Source organism: Sinohyriopsis cumingii, chromosome 12, assembly GCF_028554795.1.
Source record: "Sinohyriopsis cumingii isolate HCF-2022 chromosome 12, ASM2855479v2, whole genome shotgun sequence".
NCBI classification, from domain to species: domain Eukaryota; kingdom Metazoa; phylum Mollusca; class Bivalvia; order Unionida; family Unionidae; genus Sinohyriopsis; species Sinohyriopsis cumingii.
This window is the reverse complement of record NC_142972.1, coordinates 67,118,258-67,139,180: the sequence shown is the minus strand read 5'-3', so window position 1 is coordinate 67,139,180 and position 20,923 is coordinate 67,118,258. Positions and strand designations below refer to the sequence as shown.

Here is a 20,923-nt window from a genome sequence, read left to right as displayed (position 1 = left end):
ACACGCCAAAGTGTTGAAAGTAGAAAGGATTTTTTTCGGCAGCTCCGTTGAAGGCTGTATTCTCGACGATACCAACGATCAAACGTTTGGGTAACTGTCCTTGGAACAGATGATCTTCGATCATGGATCGCTGTCCCTTGGGAATGGTGAAGGTTTTCACTTCCACGCGTCGTATGGGATACTTGGCGGTCGTTCTGCTCAACGTCTGACTGATGTCGTTTCCCACTTTAGGTAACACTTCCACACGGCGTACGTAGAGTCTGGCTTCTAGGATTTTGGTTTTGTAACCGTCACTATCAGCCAATAAATGGAAAGCGGTACTGCTACGATTCAGTCTCAGGCGGACATCCACCCCGTTCAGCAAATATTTTTCTTGCAACCACATGTCCAAATGCAAACGATCCATCAGTTCTAAACTTGTGTCGGCTCCCGTGATTCTCTTTCTTCGTTCTAGAAATCCATCATTGTTGTCTTTCTTTTCATCAGTTTCCAATATTTCAAACTTGGTAGGTTCGTCAGCTTCCCATACCACACAATCATTGAGATGAGTGTTCTTGGCATCTATTCCGTACGTCAAGAGACTTTCCAGGTAGGCACGATAAGGGTAAGTATCCATGCTGCTACTGACCAGTTTGTTATTCAAGTACAAGTCCACTCCACTGAACAAGGAATGCATGAAATTGTTGACGGGAGCTACTGCTTCATCGTCTATAGCACCTCCAGTCTTATCTAGAATTTTAACTTTCAGGTACAAGTAACTGCTATTCAGATCGATGTAATCTTCGGGCTGTCCTTTGATTTCAAACTCGATGGGAGAGGAATCGGTCAGTGAGGAGACGGGGTGAAATTCCACCCACTGGGATTCTTGCATCGTCATCATCGTGGGGGGCATGGCAAACAGGTCCAGTTTCGTTTTGGAACAAGCGCAAGATTCTCGGTGCATCATTTTTTTGTCTCTTTTCTCAATAATCGAAAACGTCTAAGTCTCGAACGGTTCTTCTTTTCTTGGCCTTTCTCGCTTGAAGTCTGGTGAAAGGGTGTTTTCTTCGTCGTCTCTTTCTGCCTTGTCCTTGCTGAATGCCTGACTCGGTAGCGTGCAGGGCATTTATAGGTGTGTCTCGTCGGCCTAAAATGTCTTTGCCCGTTTGCAGCAAGACATTTTTGCCTGCCCTCATGAAAGCTTCTTTAGGGTTTTGTTTGTCGATGATGACATTTTGGAGAAATTCTTTGCCTTGCGTCAGTGCCGCATCTTTCAAGGCGTGCAATCCGCGTGTCACCATCGGTTTCAACACCGGGGCCACCGAACGAAAGGCCGATTTTAACATGTCTCCTAAGCCGTGTCCTCGCTGTCGAGCAACCCCTCGGTACACTGGATACATGACCTACTTACGAGTCGTGAGAGAACCGTTTTCGAAAATGGAGTTTCACCGTGACTTTTCCTTTGGTGAATGGAATATTTTGTCCCAGATCTCCTTTTATAGCAATGTTGACCGTGTCCAAATACGACTTACTGACAGGCAAATAGTGAGGATGGACAAATTCGCGGTGGACGTGGTAAGTGTTTCCACCTTCCTCGTCAGTGTTCGTGGCAGAATCCACTTTGAAAGAAATGACACGCAGTAACGGTACGGAGGTGTGTCCCACCACGTTGTACTCCACCACATCGGAATACACGAACATCAAATTCAGTCCTTGGTTCAGTTCTACCGGGGCACGAAATAACTTGCTAAAAGACTCGTTGTCGTAAACGATGGGTAATTCGTTTTTCTTGAGCATGGCCTTTCTCATGTCCATGTCTCCGCCCAACATGTCAAACAATTCAGGACAAAATAAAATGGACATGATTTTACTTCGTTCAAATTTCATCAAGAAGCGACGAGCTGTTTTGTGGTACTCCATGGTGACACTTTTGTTGACATGCTCCAAAGCTTTCAGAAACACGACATTAAACCTGGAGGCTATGGTGCTGACCAAATGTTGACCACTAAAATAATAGCCTGGGGGAATGAACAAGTGATAGGTGGTGTACTTTTGTGTACGGGTTTTCTTGTCATATTTGACATTGCTATCCATCCACTGTTGCATTTGCTCGTCATGAACTTCCACATCAAAAAATTTTGATTGGGAAGGACATTGAGGACTTGGGTCGGGTGAATGATTTCTACTAAAGCCACTTCCCAATGGGCTTCGTGATCTAACTGGATGGCCTGAGGTAATTTGGCCGTGTAACAGCACAACGTGTTCTTGGGAAACACCTCCTGGGTAAAGTTAAGTAAAATTGGCTTTGGTGACTCATAATTCCAGAGTTCTGTGGCTGTCCGAGGGGTTAGTGGACGTCAGAGGCGTGTCTCCGTCTAAAATGGGGTTCTGGTTGTGGTTGAAGTGGTGACTGGCACTGGCACTGGACACAAGGTTCCCGGGGTTCCCGTTCGAGGTGAATTTCAGGGAGGGATTAGGAAGCAGGTAACCGATGCAACTGCTCAATAAAATGGTCCACAATTGTTTGTCTCCTTGTTGCAAACTCAAATTGGCGATGGCTGCCCCGATGACACAATACACCACGAAGATTTGGCAGAAAAAGACGATTTGCGTTTTAGGCACACGTTCTCCACACCACACCCACAAGGGTTGTTTTTGTAAATCTTGCACAGAAGAACTAGGTGAAGGAGGAGTGGTCGACGTAGCTGCGTCTGTGTGAAAAGGCATGATGGTCACTTCTTTTTATAGTCGATGACTTGCGAAGCGTCGATCCAAGAATCAAAACTGGGTGGATATCCTTTCCAACGTACTTTGACTTCTTTGACACGTCGTTTGCCCACTTTACGGGTTCTGCGTTCGAGAATGCTTTCGATGTCGTACACGTCGTCTTCTTTTTTGGTGACACGTTGTAACTCGGGCAAATAAAACGTTCCTTTGAGCACTTCTCCGTTCATGTCTTCCAATTTATAGACGGCAGGATGACGGCCATGCACTCGTCCAGTGACGCGAAACAATTCGGTCGTCCAGTTAGGTAAGTAACCTTTGTCGAAAGTGCGTTTGGTTTTGCCAATGCGCACCCAATCTCCTACGGCCAACATTCCACTTTTCTTGGGGACAGCCCTCGTCGGGGACGTACCAAACAGGCGCTCAAACACCAACACTTCGTTGTCGGGAGTCACGTCTTGCGGGGCACGTCCGATGCTTCGATGGTAAGATTGGTTGTACGCTTGCACCAGGTGCGGTAAGATGTCGATGTACTTCAGAGTGTGGTGATGCGTAAAATATTTCCACATGCGTTCTTTCAAAGTGCGTTGAAAATGTTCCACGATGCTGGCTTTGGTTTCGGGATTCTCGGTGGTAAAAAAATGAATGTCACGTTTCTTTAATTCTTTTTGGAAAGCTTGGTTCAGAAATTCGGTGCCTTTGTCCGTTTGCCATCGAAGAGGGTGACGACCGCTTTGTTTCAACACTCGTTGCAGGGCTCGCACTAACTCGCTGCTCGATTTGGAAGTCAAGGGCACGACCCAGGCAAATTTGGAAAAGACGTCGATGACACAAAACAAATATTTGTAGCCACGATTGTAGCTGTACAAATGAGAGACATCGGCTAAATCGGCTTGCCATTGATGATCGATGCCTTCCACTCGGGTGCGACTTCTGGCAAACTTGCGTCGAATGGGTTTGTGTAAAGTGTAGGTAGCTTGTTCTTGTAACCATCGTTGCACTTGAGGTAAACGGAGACTTTTCAGTCGCGTTTTGGCAGCACGATACAATTTTTGAACTCCTGCGTAACCTGCAGGATGAGAGGGATCGTAGTAAATGCTGGCTAAGACTTTTTCCATTTTATTTTGTGTTGGTTGGTGTGTTAATAAGGCACCCACTCTTGGAGGATGCTACTCTTTTTCTCTTGGGGTATTTTCTTGGATTGAAATGCTTTGCGTGTGCGACCGGCAATAGGTGTTGAAGAGGAGGAGGATGTCTGAGCGGGGGATATCGGTTCTTGTTTCACTTCTGTCTTCACTTCTGTCTTCACTTTCTTTTTCTCTTGTGATGAAGAAGGGGTGGCCATCATCTTTTTAATCCATCCAATTCTGGAGGTAGGTGGTGTTGTTAACTTGCGTACTTTTTCTGGTGGAGTTTGAAACCCTTCTTCTTCTTCTTTTCCTTTTTCTGTCTTGGTCACTGGTACTGGTACTGGTACTGGTGATGGTGCTGGACTTTTCATCAAGGTCTTAAAATCTTTCAGAGTGGGTAGAGCTGTTTCGTCTAAAGCTTTCTGGTGAAAGAGTTGCAGTCGTTGCAAGAGTTGACCGTACTTTTGCGATTTTTCTGTTTCGGACAAATCTTGGCGATCCATCAAGGACTGCAATTCGTGTTGTAACTGGGACATCTCGCTCAAATTGGGATTGGGAGGTAAATGCGGGGTGTGTTGTTCTTGCCACCGATGGTATTCCATCCATCGTTTGTAAGGCACTAAAGCTAGTTTTCGTCTTTCCATGGGGTTGTCAGGGGTCGATTCTGAGATCTTGGAACTTCCGAGGCCTTTTTATCTTGCTCCCACCAGTCCTCCCAACATGGTTCCCAAGACTCCTTTCAGTATGGGGCCTAACAAGAGAGGCAAAATACCTCCACGTTGCACTAACATCTTCTTTTTTTGACGAATGGGAATTTTCTTTTGAACCATTTGGCGAAGAACGTGACGATGTTTGCCTAAGCATTGTTTCTGGTGTTTGGACAAAGGGATCGTGCCTTTCAAAACGTTCAAACAACATTCGCACACGGTATCGATGACCTCTTTGGAGGCCGTTTGAATGAGTTTTTTTCGTAGCGGTGGAGAAGCTTTGGACAGGACAGATAACATGTCCCCATGTTTGGCTAAACGTGGTGGCAGTCCTTTCCTTTTCTTTCCTTGGGGTTTTCTGGAGGGTGACATCTTTGAGTCTTCAGGAGCACCAAAAAACACTGATACCCCGACTTGGTCACAGGCCTTTTTTATACTGGAACGCATCGCCACTGATTGTCTTGACGTCGTATTAGTTTGAGGACAGGCATGACACGTCGTGCAGGGGTACGTAACGGACTAAATCGAGCCAGTTCTTGCTTGGACAAATCCAGTAAACTTTGTAACATGCCCGATCTTTCTTGAACTTTGATTTTGAGAGAAGGTACTTTGTGAGCAGCAGCCACTGCCACTAAATTGGAAGGTCCTGCCACTGGGGAAGTTCTTTTGGGGGTCATCAACGGAGAAGTTCTTGGTGTGATCAACGTCTCCAAGTACTCTTCAGTTCTGGGTGTCATTAACGGAGAAGTGGACAAACGTGAGGCTGCCGGAGACGCAGTCACCGCCGTGGCAGGTCGTGGTTTGCGAGTGTAAGGTTGCGTCCTGGCCGAAGTGCCTCTCTTACGACTAGTTTTCTGTGGACTTTTCTTTTTCTGGGGACTTTTTCTCTGTTTCTTTTTCTGGGGGCTTCTTTTCTTTTTCCGGGGTGGTGGTGTCTGGTCAGAGGAGGGTCCTGCCACTGGAGAAGTTCTCCTTGGGGACCTGGTCTTTTTCTTCTTGAGGCTTCGTTGGACTTTTGTCTTGGGTATAACTTTGGGGGCATTAGGATCCCATCTTAAGAGTGAGCGAATGATGACCCCTCCTAGAGTACCGCTCCCTCCAGGTTTCAAAATGATTTGTTTTTTGGTTTGAGTGTCGATGCGGGGATCGGCCAGTTGGACCAAAGCGACTTTGTTTCGATCAAAAAAGCGTTTGGTTTGATGAGGAATCTGAATGATTCCTTGGAGTAATTGACGTGCCGTCACCGTGAACCATCGTAAGACTTCTTTCAGACTAGCTTCTAAGACACGAGCTCGTGTTTGTGGATCTTTTTCTCGACTGATGCCATACAAGGCACGAATCAATTTGACGGGAAGATGCGACTGAAGGGACGTCATGTTCGCACTGAGAGTGAGACAGACGAAAAAGGGTCTGAGGTTTTTATAGATTTTTTTTATCTGGAGTGAAATGAAGTCGAGGACGGAGACGTGTACAGGACAGGCCCTCCGTCTTGGCACCAGTGGTGAAACAAGTGGGTACGAAATCGCAAATCCTCGGGAGTCGTAGGTTTCAAATCGACGAGTAAATAGGCGTGTGGAGTTTGAGTGGCATCGTCGTACGCCTGAGTCAGCCAAGGCGTTCCTAACTGTTTGGCTAAGACTTGCACTTGCGATTTATCTCGAGGGCTTTTAAACAAGACCACGTAATGCGCATTGAGACTGATGGTGCGATGGGCTTTACTTTGTTGAAACAAATTTTGGGTGATGTAAACGACACTGGCATTACGGTGATGCCCTTTGCGCGTGAACCACAGTTTAATTTCTTCTTCGTCTTCTCCTAACATGTCGTCAAAAATCACCAAATGGGTTAGACGGGAGTCAGAGACGATGCCGTCGTCTTCTTTAGGAATGCCTTCCACAAACACGATGGAATCGCCTTGACTTTCTCGCAAGAGGCTGTACGCCGATTGCCACTCTTTGTAACACCACACGATTCGTTGAGGGGGTCGATAGATCAAATGATGTTTATGTTCGATCAAACGTTTGACGAATTCGGTTTTGCCTGAACCGCTAGGTCCAGCAATGAGCATGTTAAAGGGATGGCGAAGATACAAAGCCTCCCAACTGGCACGATCTAAGTGTTCGTCGATGACTTTGACAGTAGAGGAAGAGGGAGCAGAGACAGCAGAGGTAGCCATAGTGTGAGAAATGTCACTTGTGACACGAAAACAAACAAGACAAGAGTTTATATACTTTTTTTCAGAACACGTTTATTGAATGTTTTTTTTTCAAACATGAATACGAAAGACAAAAATACATAAAAGCCAAAGGCTTAAGTACAAGAATAAAAGGCACATGATAACCATGAACGTGGAATAAACACAAGTGTCTGTACAACATGTTTTGGGTAAAGTTCTAACCAGTTCTATAGTAGGGGGTAAGGTCACACAAGTGTCCTCTTGAAAGGGTCTTTCAGGCCTGTCCACGACAGTCCCGTCCTGGGTGACGGGTTCTTCTGGCACCGTCACTAACACGGGTTGAAAAGTAACTTTTTTCCTTGAATAACTCTCGTGCATACTGGGCCACCTCTTGGGTCCAAGTCAAACCAATCTGGTTTCTTCTTCGTCAACGAGATGGTAAGTTACTTCAATGAACAATGAACTATCGATCTTGCCTAGGGTTCCTTTTTATATACAGACCAATACCGACGTGACCGTACGGCAACGTAAAGTGATTGGGAAGTCGCACTCGCTTCTGGTATACAATTCGATAGACTTTTTCCAAGGGTCGACTGACGATGTGGTGAGTGGGTAAACGTACAATCTTGTTCGGTTGATAGGTGGTCACTTTAAAGTTTCCATCCTCTCCCGATTGCAAGGCTTCTTTCAATACCCGAAAGTTGACCACTCGACTGGTCCGATGATTCAGAGTCAGTCCTTTCACTTTGCACGTCGTGTGCACTTCTCCTTGTTTGTCACGGTATTCGTAGCCGTAATTTTTGGGGCCGCCACTGACGAAACTTAGAATCTTGTCGCCGGGATGCTCGTCTGTCCAGGCTCCTATACGGTCTCCTTCGATGTCAGGGTGATGTTGAATCGGGTGATGGATGTAAATGCAACTGTCCGTGTCAAAGTACAGGACGCGTTCCCCTAACAGTTCTAAAGCTTCGTACAATTTTAAGCGAGCATGGGCTGTCACGTAAGCCGCAATGATGACATTTCCAAAAGGGTCGTCTTGTACAAAGTCCAGATCTTCTTCGTAATTGACCAAGATCAAATCCTCTCGAACGACGTCCACGTGTTTCATGTATTTGGTTTTGTCGTGAATCATCTGGAAGTAGCGGGAAGGTTCTGTCAAATATTCCGTCTTGGGTAAACACGGTCGTTGTGCCATTTTACCCCACAAGCAATTTAACATCACTTTGGCAAACGATCGCCTGCCTTCGTTTTTCTCGATGTGGTCTAAAGTGATGCCTTCTTGTTCATAGTATTTCTCTTTGAATTTTATTTGGTCTTCGGGAGTGTGACACCAGGAAGGATAGCCGCTGGCTTCTTGCTTCAGTTTCAAAAAGGCATCCACGTAGTCGGCGAAAATGCCTTTTTGAGTAGGGTCACCCTTGTGGTACTGTTGTGTCTTGGGAAAGTGGCAAATTTCGTACACTTCTAACAGTTGGTATCCCATGTCCAGAGCTTTGAACAATTCTACGCTGACCCAGGTTCCTTTCAAGGCCCGTTCTTCCTGGGTGTGATGACAAGGCTGATCTTGGTTGCACGTTTCGGCACAAGTACGGCACAAGGGAAACATCAGTTTGCCTTGACAATGGTGAGGTAAGACGGGATGGTATAGGTTCGTGGGAGGCAAAACTTTGCACTTGATCAAGCCTTCGTATTGTCGAATGTTTTTCAGGTCGATGTGTTCCGTTAACAATTGCGGGTGCCCTACAGGAAAGCGACAATATTTGCACACGTAGGGATACAGCGAACACACGTCCAAGTATTTGATTTCTTCTCCTTTCTCTTCGTCGGCTTGGTACAGCAAACAGGTGGCATTGGTCCTTCCTCCGTACAAACTATCCCTCGGGTTCAGCGGGTCCATGAACTGGTAACTTTCCACGAGGCGTTTAAACTCGGGATCGGTTTTCAAACGGTGATCGTATTCGTGTTCCCACATTTCCACCACTTGGTATCCTTGCTGTTCTAACTTTAGGCGCCGCTGACAAGTGTCCTGGTACAGGTCTTCCATGGTCCGTTGTAAAAACTGATTTTTAGTGTCTCGGTCAGGGTAGCAGACGGGACATCCGTGAAATAAGCAACCGTTAAACTCGTACACGATCTTGGGGTTTTCTAAGTCCCAGCCATCGACCGAATACGTTCCGATGGTCTTTTCACCCCCTCCGTTGCGGGCATGCTGAATCCACTTGTCTTCCTTGTCGCACAAGTAACGTAACCAACGTAGGGCTTTGACCGAGTATTGACGTTTGACAAAGTGGGTCGTTTGAGGGCTAATGACAGCTACGGTGTTTTCAGGCATGAATCGTTGTCGATACACTAAGGAACACGCTTTGGCAATGGTGCAAGCTTCTTTCAAAGGATCGACCCCTCCGTGTTCCATGAACAGTTCTCGAAATTTTCCACAGCAACGTCGTAAAATGTCCACGTCGGAACGACAATACTTTAACATTTCTTCCTGAAAGTCGAAAGGGTCCGAGGCGTGAGCCTGGTACCAAGCGTAGAAATCTTCTCGTTGTTCGGTACGCATGTTGTCGGGGTCGTAATAGTGAGCCTCAGGTAAATGGGGTAGAACGGCATGTTGATTGGCTTCCGTATTGAAAAAGTGTGGAAAGTACCCTTTAGCCATTTCTGTCATTCCAAACGTTTTAGGCATTCGACTCAAAGGCATGGCCAAGTAACTCATCGAATCTTTAAACTGCACTTGTCCCACTTGCATGAAAATGATTTTGGCTCCGTTCAAAGTGACTTTAGGACGTTCGGTGCCATGTTCGGTATAGTACCTCAAAAGAAACTGTCCATCGTATCCGGAGAAATTGTGAGCCATCACCGTGGCATGACGATGACAATCTCCGTAACGTTCGATGTCCTCTTGGCTCCACGTCTTGTCGATGGGGTCTAAGACCCATCGAGCGAAATCGGCTAACGTGTTCGGTCCCCGAAAGATTTTTTCACGCCCTCCAGGAATCTTGCTGCAGTGAGGGCAATGACTGAAGATAGGTTCTTGAATGCACTTCTCGCACGCTCGATGAGCCACGCAGAAATTAGGAATGTGAATGCCGGTCTCTTGCGTGCATTCGAAATCGAAAAAGATGAAATTGCTTTTCTTCTTGTGACCGTCCTCTTTCTCTGGTGGGGGTTGGTATTTTTGCACGTAGCATTGGTGTTCCAAGTCGACGATGTGGTGACAAATGTGACATTTTTTCTTTCCTCGACATACGTGTGCCTTGGTACTGTTGGTACGTATGCCTTGTCTACACGTAGGGCACAATCTCAGGAGTTGACAAGCACATTTCTTCTGTGAACCTTGTGTTTTCAAATGTTGTTGGTAACAGGTAGGGCTGACAAACGTGCGCAGACAAGTCGAACAAGGCACTGGTTCTTCGCTCAGACAGGGTGGAGAGGCCAAACATCCTGGGCATTTCCATCCACAATGCTTGTGTTGCTCTCGATTGTTATAACCATAATCACATTTCTCACAGTAATATCTGTATCCCAGGAATCCGGTGATAGTGGTAATGGTATCGAAATGGTCATCGTTATAATAAACATGAATGTATTTCCGTCCTTAAAGTCTTGGCCTCGAAACAACAGAGGTCCGCGCATTTCTTGAGGGTGCACTTTCAAGGTGTAGCGTGGAGCTAGGGCATCTTGCAGTTTTTGCATCTCAGGAATGCCACAGGGTGTGTCTTTGGACAGGCCAGCTTGTTGCAACAGGAGTTCTGCTTCGTTTCGTTGTTTGGTTCGGTTCGATTTTCGAATGTTCTCCCAGGTTCTTTTCCATTCTACCGTGTCGTTCTTGTTGGCATAGGTTCGTCCCACCACGATGGCACGGGCTAAGCATATCTGGTCTTGAGGGTTGTTAATTCGGACGAGACTCTTTTTGGTGTTGCGAAGGTCGTCCACCAATAACATCTTTTTGCGTCCTGTCCCTTGAGGAAGAGAGACGTGAGCCATTTTCAGTGTGGCTTTACCATCGGTGATGTCAAACTGGTCATTAGATTGTTGTACGTGTTGAATCTTGTCCATGACTTTGGAAGGGGTTAGTTCTGCGGGTCTGCTAAACTCGATCCAAACAGGGGATTTCAAACCGTCGTGATCTATGGATAGTGTCAAGCGATCGTCTTCTTTGGGTTGACATTGTCGCTTGAGTGAGGTGAGCAAAGAATCCCACATTATCGGCCTTGAAATCTTTAAACTTCACCTTGTAGGTGTAAGCCGTGGTTCTAAATTTTCTAGAGGAGCGCTTTTCCGTTTCTCGAATGGAATAGTACTTTTCAGGGTTGACTAAGGGTGGTGAACTTGGTTTAGAGGGTTCGGATTCTGGTTCACTCATGTCCTCTTCAAAATCACTGGCATGAATTTGTGCCAAGATTTCAGCCCTGGTACGAGGCGATAGATCACGTTTCTGCTTCTTACTTTCTTCTTCTTCTTCTTTCTTCTCAAATGAATAGGATCGTTTCATCTTGAGTGCAAAACGTCAAATGACTCAAGTTTAAACACCATAGACTAATTTATAGTCATGACAAACCAGCGTATATAAAAGGGTGTGTGTCTTGTCCTTTCACTATTCATTTCACTCTCAAACCGAGCACAACGATGGAAGAGACTACCCAGATGGAACGTTTCGTCAGAGCTTTGCGAGGGGTCATTAGAAAATTCTCTTCAGACCAGCCTACGGACTACTCTCCTTCCTTTCGAGATAAAAGTCAGGATACTTGCTATATCTGTCAGAAGAAAGGGCATTGGTCTTCAGAGTGTCCAGACCGTCAAAAAAAAAAAAAAACAGGGGCTAAAAAAGACAAAAGTCAAGATACCTGTTATTATTGTCAAGAAAAAGGACATTGGTCTCCAGATTGCCCAAAAAAGAAACAAGAGGAGTCAGAAGAAAAGCAGGATTCTTCAGAAGAAGAGAGGGATTCTTAGGAAGAAGAGAGGGATTCTTCGAAAGAAGAGAGGGATTCTTCAGAGGAAGAAGAGGAAGAAAGAAGACAATTCTATTTAAAAGAAGCAAAGAAACAGGAGAAGAAAAGAAGAAGGGAAGAAAATGAGGAAAAAACGGTGAAGAAATTCAAAAAACAGAGAGACTAAACAAGGAGAAAGAAGAAGTCAATGAACTTTTAATTAAAGTGTTCTGTGGTGAATTGTGAATTGGATTGTAAAAAATGGATAAAAGAATACATGAATGATATAAGGTAAGTGTCTTTGAGTTTTGATTTTAAAATAAGAAGCTACACTCACGCACTCATACACAGACACGTACTATAAGGGTAAAATGGGTGGGGTTTATTTTTGAGTTATTGGCAAATTGAAATTGTATTTCTTTTCGAGAAATGTGGGTGGCCCTGAAAAGGGCCTTTTTATTTTGGTGTAGGGGTGAGTTTAACCAATCAACTTTAACTGCCTTAAGCCTTTGCCACGGCCAAGGCCTACTTCTGATGATTTGGTTGAAATCACTAAGGGTGGTACGACAGGCTTAGTCACAGAGTTGGCGTGTTTAGCTCAGGTAGGTCGTATTCTCTTCGGTCGTGATAAAGAAGTCTGCTACATTTGTTTCAGGCTTCTTAACTCCGCTAAAATGTCCAACAGTACCGTAGCCGTTTGATTTTCACCCTCTTGTTTCTTTGCTGCTACTTCTTCTTGCTGTTGTTGCTGTTGTTCTTTTCTTACCTCTTCTTGTTGCTGTTGCTGTTGCTGTAGGAGAAAAGCTTGTTCCGCTTCCTTTTGTCGTTGCATAAATTTCTCCAATTCTTCTTTCTGTCTCTGTCTAAAATTCTCCACTTGCGGTAATGAAGAAGGTAACGAAGGTTCCGGAACAAATTCTTGCGAGGTAAGAAAATCCACAAAATCCCAATGTACCTCTTCTGAAAGTAAGTCCGGGTTCCCTTGGGCAGTCTCCCCTGCTGGTGCACCCCAATGGATCGTTTTCTGAGTTTCCGTCATGTTGAATCACTGTCGCATAGATTGACTGCACACAAGCGCTAACGAATCTATATAGACCACGTGACGTCACAGACTGCTCTCTTCGGATTGGATGCGAGCTGACTGAATTTTGTAACGCGTGTTCGGATTGGTGAATGAATTCAATCCGTTTGAATCCTTCCTGTACCTATAAATAAGCGCAGTTCACTGCATTGATTCACCTATTCTCGTCGCTTCAAGATGTGGACCACAGTTGAGTCATCCACCCTTGTGTCTTCCATGATGTTTAGGACGGACATGCTCATGTATGTCAGGTCCAAGTGGACTGTTGTTGATAGGACAGATACTAGTCAATGGATGAGGAGAGTTTACATAGAAAGACAAGGATGTCTCAAGAGGGTACTTGTGTATGGACCGGCAGTTAGAAGGAGTTTAAGAAGAAGAAGAAGAAGATGTGACAGATGCCATCTATGTTAATATTAATATTAACATAAACCCAAAGGCCCTTTTCAGGGCCAGCCATATTTCTCGAAAAGAGATAGCCTTTCCATTGCCTACCCCTTTTTTAAATTTAAATTTTAAAAAAAAACTTTAAAAAAAAAAAAAAATCCCATATTCAATTCCCCTTGTCCCTAGACAAACCCAAACTCTATTCCCATGTTAATTTCCCTTGTCCCTAGACAGACCCAAACTCTATGTTAAATTCCCATTGTCCCTAAAGTGGCCCAGCGTTTTTCTCCATGTTAAATTTCCATTGTCCCTAAAGTGGCCCAGGGGTGTTTTTAATGCTAAGTCCCATTGTCCCTAATGTGGCCCCATTTACTACTTGTGTCAATCTGATGTGTTTTCCAATATGAAATTATAGTACACGTACATCACAGTGACTGAAATGCATTAGAAGCAATTCAAATACCCTGAGTATAGTCGACAAGCAATGAAAAAGGAAGCAAGGGAAGTAGCCTGTCGACTTGGTTGCCAATACAAGTGTTCCCCTTGATTGAAGCGTGTTGTTGTTTCAATGTGCCACAACATTATTTTCCTTTTAGAACTTTATATATATTTCTGAACATGTAATTTCCAGTAACAGTTCTTTGCTTGAGCTTATTAAGTTGATTTCGTTTTATATGCTTGTCACAATAAAATATAGTTGAATAAATAAGTAAATGAATGGGAACGAAAATGAGAGATTAAAAGTGAACAATGCTTCCTTTTAGAGCGAGAAATCATTTGGAGACATTGGGGAAATTAATGCTTGCAAATATTCATGACCGTTGCAAAAGCATGCGTGATCATAACATTTATGCTTATGGACGTTTCAATAAATGTATAAACAAAGCATCGAAAATATGAATGTTTACTTTATACGCAAGTGTTGTAATACCACACAAGAAGTAACTAATAGACAAATTACCATACGAAGTGAGGGATTTGAAACAGTTGGAATAAATGTTCATTACGTGATCAGAAATTTGTTTTAAGTCGGGCATGATACATTTTAGATTCCCTTCTGCCCAAATAACAATGTATAGGTACATGTAGTTGTAAAGTTGAGGTAATAAATATTACACTTTGAAGATGAAGATTAGTGGCGTTGATCGACTAAGATCCCCAAATACTAGTCGGAGTCGTGACAATGGTGAACCCAACAATTGTGGATACAGGTACCGAAAAGAAACAACATCATAACAAATGCAGAGTGAAAAGTCTGACACTGAACTAATGTTCAAGTCATAAACTTGGACGTTAAGACGCTTTAAATTTAATCACACTAAAGACAAACCACGCAAATGACATAACGACTGTATAAGTGCCTAGTCAAACAGTGTTATTAAAACGTTGGAGAAAGTGCTACAAAAGATGAGAGAGAGAGACAGAGAGATGTCATTCAAAAGAGGAAGAGAAAAAGATTAAATTTCAAAAAGATGTGACTGGTGGTTCATCTGTCTTCTAGAAAAATATACTTCTGCATATCTTCTCTCATACGTTATTTTTTCAGACTTCTAAAATCTCCTGGTCATGGCCGCATCTGTCGTTTTCAGGGTGATTGACTAAATGTCAGTTGATCAATTTGGGAGTCCAGCTCATACTCGTATTCATTGCCGGACCCATAGATTCTATGCAAACCGAATTGATCAAATATTTGATCGAACAGAGAGAAGTTTTCTCTAACCGTCCTCCATAACGCACTGTGTTGCGTAACAAAGGTGACAGCTGGCTTAGTCATTAATGAAATAAAGTCAAGGAGAATACAATACACTGATATAACGCATTCTTCGGGAAGATATAGGATGGTATCTGACTCCAATCAAACGCTTCTCGTAATCTAGGATAATATGTTTGGTGAAAATGAAGAATAAATTAAACTTTGGTTTACACGAGGAAAATGTCATTGCTATGCTAGTATTATTTACATTATTAAAATTTATTTTAATCAAAGAAAAAGTCCATCATACCACCGGTCTCAGTGATTCCTATGTGGTCTAGTATAAAATTTCATGGGTACAATCCCAAGTCACGGTGATGGCTAAAAAGCAATTAGGACCACTGGGTTAAATTATTATAACATTTGTTTGCCTCACACGTATTATCTGACTAATTTCAAAAGTACCACCTCATATTATTTCAGATTTCGTACGGACTAGTTTCACAGTTGGAAAGATGAAAATAGTCCAGCGATTGTTTCTTGTCACAGGACACGTTCGTGGACATGAACCACCTGTCCATAATTTTGAAAGATGTGTATTGAGAAAGTTTTTAATGAAAATTTATTTCTCCGAGTTGCAATGAGTGACCAAGAATGAAGACGACGTTTACGCTATCGAACACATTATTAACTAAAAATAACGTAAAATGGAAAAAAAGTTGAACGAAAAAATTTGAAGTACGTAGGATATGTTGTTCACGGAGTTTCGATGTTTGGATTGCAGCTTCTAATCCATGAGTATTGCAAGAAGAAGTCATAAATATGCCAATATTGCTCATGTACCTCAGCCATCTCCTCACTACACTTGCGTCAGAAATAAATCAGCAATAGTGGAGACGAACGTGTCCCCAAAAACAGACTGGTTTCTTCTATCATATGTTCATGGCGAATTGCGATGCTGGAGCGACTATTGGGAACTTAAATTTGCAGCAAGTATATATGCAAATGTGGAATATTTTAATAAGCATTTGTACGGACCATCTTCTTCTCCAGTTCGTCGTTGAAATGACGAAAGTGGCAGAAATTTGCTGCCGAGAAAACTCCAGTCCTAACCATTCAAGTCACACGAACCCTTTGGACTCTTTGTAAATTAATTCTCCTTAACATCGGATGATTTTTCGTAAAAAGAACCATCGAACTATCAGTGCCGTATTTTGTTTTACTTTATACTGGCACCTGTCTAAATGTTTTTCGCAACATCGCTTGGTGATCCTTCAATACGAAGTTATCTCGGGACGTACAACTTGACCATGAAGCTCATTGGGAAGTGACATTTGGTATATATATGTATATATATATATATATATATATATATATATATATATATATATATATATATATATATATATATATATACACGTGGAGTTAATAAAAAAAACAACTGAGACAAACAATTAAAATCAATGCATTGTTTCCAGCTAGCTACATCTATAACATGGCGAATATTTCTTGCAATAAAATAATTTCGTTTTATCATCGGTCGGCATTACCTAAGTGCATATTATTATCCTTGTGTTAGCTTAGAATACCGCCCAAATTAGTGTAAGGGATGTTTGTATATAAGGTTGTCAATGAACCAAAATGTGCAAAATTGATGTTTGGTATAGGGATCCGACCATTATTTTGTAGTCAGAGAACCAGCCAGCTGGGGGGGGGGGGAATAAAACTAGATTACTAAACAGTCTGAGATGCACGCATTGTGTACAAAATGGATTATTATTTTCATTGGACAGACTTCAATTTATATACTATAATTGACAACAAAATATTGACTTGTATTTTGACATCCTGTATTTCGTTTCCTGCTAACGAAATAGCAAATTGACTCATAGTTTGGGGCTATGTTATATGGTGAAGAAAAAATAGTACTCTGTTTTGGAACACGAGTAAGATAAATTGCTGCAAAAGTCTTTAATTTCATGGCTTAAAGAAATGTATGCTCTTTCACAGGAACTCGACTACTGTGCGTTTGATTTGCTCATGATAAAGTAAAATTGGTGATGAAATCACGAGCCAAGATTTCAAGTTGTTATTCATGATTTAAAACTTTCTAGGGTATATTTATGATGCGATTTTGTGAAGATTTAATATAACATCCCTTAAGCAGTTACCAGTACAAATACATATTCTGAGTCTGTTTGTCGTGTACCTATGTGCGTGTGTAAATGTGTGCATGCGTTTGTGTGACTCAGTCGAATAAAAACATCCCAATTATTTAGACTCTATGGTCATAAACTAAGTTACAAAAAGATGCAAAACAAACAAGGTTTGCAAAACGTAACTAATAATTTAATTATCAAAGTTACAAAATGAAAATTTACGAGGAAATTACAGTATTATGAATTAAATTCAAATAAATCATAACTTATTTTACACCAGTCCAAAATAATAGAATTGTACGAATCAGTTCCATATTTTTGCATCTACTGGACTGCCAACAGATTATGACGTATCACAAATGACATTGTCCAGAACTTCTTAGAACAATTACCAATGATTACGTGAGAAAAAGTAAGAGATACATAAAACGATATAGTCACGTACAAAATGTTAAGCAAAATATAGCTCGACATAACACAAGACAATTGCAGTTGGGTTCAATATTAGCTCACATAATGAAGTTTAGCAAACACTCTACTGGCCTTGCCCCTCAAGAAATTTTAGATCATACTATAAAAAAGGAAATCCGGTGGTTTGAGATTAAAAAGGTACTAATAGGTTCACAGCTTTCCCATTTTTATTTTGCACTCACTGTTAACGTAGAATGCGAGAGATATACAAATGATCTGTGTTCCAGATATCATTTTCACGTTAGAACTCCGATTACCCACTAACTTCAAAGATTGGCTCTGCACTAACTGTTTGCCCATATGAAGTCCTGTATCATCTATTTGTACTGGCATAATTAGCTTGGTGTTTCAAAGTGTTTTAAACTTAATCTAAAAAATAATTGAACGTGGTGTTATTATTGTTAATGTTTTATATTCATACTTTGAATAGTCAAATGGTGCAATACGACAAGTTGCAAAGTAGTTCACTATGTCCTACTTTTGTTTGTTATTATTAAACTCTAATTTGAAACGTACCATTAAGCTTCATAACCAAGACCGGCATTACGGCAAGACGGTCGCTTTTGGCCCCCATCCTTCAGAACGATGCGCTCCAACTGACAAAAAATTAGGCATGCTGCAGTAATACCACCGGTCGTGCAGTGCTGTCAGCGTGGCATCCTGGGCCTCGAAAGCTTTAAGGCAGGACCAGTTCATAATTGTACATACAACAGTTTCAGAGAAACAGGGCTATATGCAAGAGCTTAACACAATCGTGGATTATTAAAGCAGGTAACTGTGACCTGATTTGCCATTTAATTGGTACCATCTTCCAAGATGACGATAGCCATCAATTGAGAACTGTTCATGTTGCCAAAGAATCTTAGCGCAGTAGAAGAACTTAACGTATTCACTGAATCATGGAATCTTGGTCATTGTTACCAAGGTTTGCGTATATTAAGAACCCGACTAGGATAATAGATAAATGGACTTTCAGGAACGCATATATAATGTTACAGAAGCTGAGCGAAAGGTTAAAATATAACGTTCTCGCCCGTGCAAACGTCGCTTTCAGAAAGGCAATACCTATGTCGCGCCTGTCATTTACTGACTAAAGAAATAAATAACACCTTTTATTAAACAGATCTTATACGTTTTTCATTCAAAGGGGGTTATTGGTCATTAAGCTGTATTCGTAGGGTTTCATTGGCAGACTCTAATTTGGGTCCATGCTTGATCAAAACAAGACTTTGTTGAAGCCATCGAGTTATTAAAAAATCTCATAAAGACTTTAATGTGTATTCAGATGCATCGAACGGCATAATGCTGAAAACCCAATCTAGTTTCAGAAAATAATGTGAGACAGTTGTGTTTTCCTTCCTTGTTTGGTATGACTCGGCCACTCTAACCAATAGGCCAAAGGAGCGGTTCATTATATCTCTCATTTAGACCAAAAAATACCTGACACAAGCGTTTACTGAATCTCTGTCACATTTTATTCGAAATAAGACAAATAGATTTCAGGGGAAATACTCTTGCCTCCTAAATTTTGACTTCAGAAAACACAGGTTAGAGTGTTGTGTTTTCTTTCGGTATTACCAGTTTACCACGTGGTACATATCGGATTCCGTTTCACCCAAATCTAAGATGTGTACATTACTGTTACAGTCTTGGAATCCTACCTGAAAATATACGTTTGTATTTTTGTAGACTATAAAGTCTTCTATATGAATCACATTTGAAGATTGAGGAAGATCAAAGAAATCTGTATGATGCCACGTGTTACGAGTTTGCTGATCATCAGCAAAGCAGGGCAAAACACATATATTATAACTTGTCCGGAGGTTTGATACTGGGCAAAGTTGTATAACAAGGAGTTAATTTGTAAGTAAAGAAAACTATTTTAACAATTCATTTATCAACTAAAACTGAAGTTTCTGACAAAGTGAATAAGCACTTTTCACTGGTTCTTGACTGAATTGATCTATACTGTTCTACAATGGAATCTATCTGTCACTCTTTGTCGGTACACATATACACACGCATACACTCACATCTATATATATATATATATATATATATATATATATATATATATATAGAGAGAGAGAGAGAGAGAGAGAGAGAGAGAGAGAGAGAGAGAGAGAGATAAATGCACGAACATAACGAAGTATTGATTTGTCTTCTCCTGACCGAGCAAGGAGTGGGACGCTTGTGCGATAGTATAGGTGGAAGATTAGAATATAAGAAGTATTAAAAAAAGGGGTAGGGAGTCTCCTAACACCGAAACATAATTTTGCTGAATCTTTTTATATCTTAAATTACCAGAAGGTTTAAGTTTCAATGCAGAATTTCATCTAATCGTGCCATAAATATTAATCATTACGATCGTGACAATTGTATATTGCCGTTCATACATATGTTCGAGTTACCTTGAGGCGGTTTCCATTACATTCGATAAGGATCCCGTAGTCAATGTGACCTGTGATGTCATCAGTCTTTCCAACAGGTGTAAACGTTGGAATTTGAGTACAAACATCTATGACCTGTAAATAGTTTTGTTTCGCATCTACAGTAAGATGTTCAAACACCACAATTTGAGGATTTATATTTGTGGATCAAAAATAGCATAACACAATATCAGAACCAATTCAAAGTAAGTAAAAGAGACCAAAATAATGGAAAAAATCAGGAAAAAGAGCGGGGCGAGTTGAAAGGGAATCAATTATATATATATATATATATATATATATATATATATATATATATATATATATATATATATATGTGTGTGTGTGTGTGTGTGTGTGTGCGTGCGTGTGTGTGTGTGTGTGTGTGTGTAGTTATAATGTATCATTTACAAACATTACATTTATAAATTAAAATGAATTGGTAGAGATAATTCAGTAGCTATTATTGTTAAAATAAAATAAAAGACATCTTAATTGTTCATGAGGAACAGATTTATATAGCTGCTATTGTACCATCCACGAATTCTATAAATACATCAAGTTCTAAACATACGAATCTTCTCTCATATAATATACCTATACGAATGCAGATAACTACATCGACTTGCAGATGTGTGTCTTCTCGAATACTTTATGCAATGCAACCTCTTTACAATCAATTTGTAATTTTTGATTAACATTATAGAAGAAAGAAAGCTTACTCGCGAGCCAAAATGAAGGGAAGTATATGGTGCTTGGCATAGTTCTTGTATAAGCGCTCTTGAGGAATGGTAGCTTCGGTCCGGGCATGACGTGTCTCCGTTCTGGGAAACGGAAGTATTATGGAAGATAGAAGAAAACAGCCGCACTTTATCACAAACGTGATGGTCTGGAAAATAAATAAAAAATAAACTAATAAATAAAAAGTAGGTAATATATTTATATACATTATATATAATTTGTAAATTATGCCGCTATTTTGCTTTTATGTTTAAAAAATCAACATTAGCGAACAACAACGCACATAACGTTTTGGAAGCAGAGTATTTTCTG

At 41.4% G+C, this 20,923-nt stretch overlaps 1 protein-coding gene across 1 annotated transcript in view; it reads right to left on the bottom strand.

Moving 5' to 3' along the window:
- The window catches only part of LOC149786633 (coadhesin-like), a 70,353-nt gene that overhangs the window by 25,526 nt on the left and 23,904 nt on the right, over positions 1 to 20,923 (bottom strand). The window contains exons 7-9 of the mRNA XM_089975956.1: positions 20,593 to 20,759; positions 19,853 to 19,966; positions 19,081 to 19,102 (exon numbers count right to left, since the gene is read on the bottom strand). Of these exons, the coding sequence (XP_089832082.1) occupies positions 19,081 to 19,102; positions 19,853 to 19,966; positions 20,593 to 20,759 (303 nt within the window). The remainder of the gene's footprint in view (positions 1 to 19,080; positions 19,103 to 19,852; positions 19,967 to 20,592; positions 20,760 to 20,923) is intronic.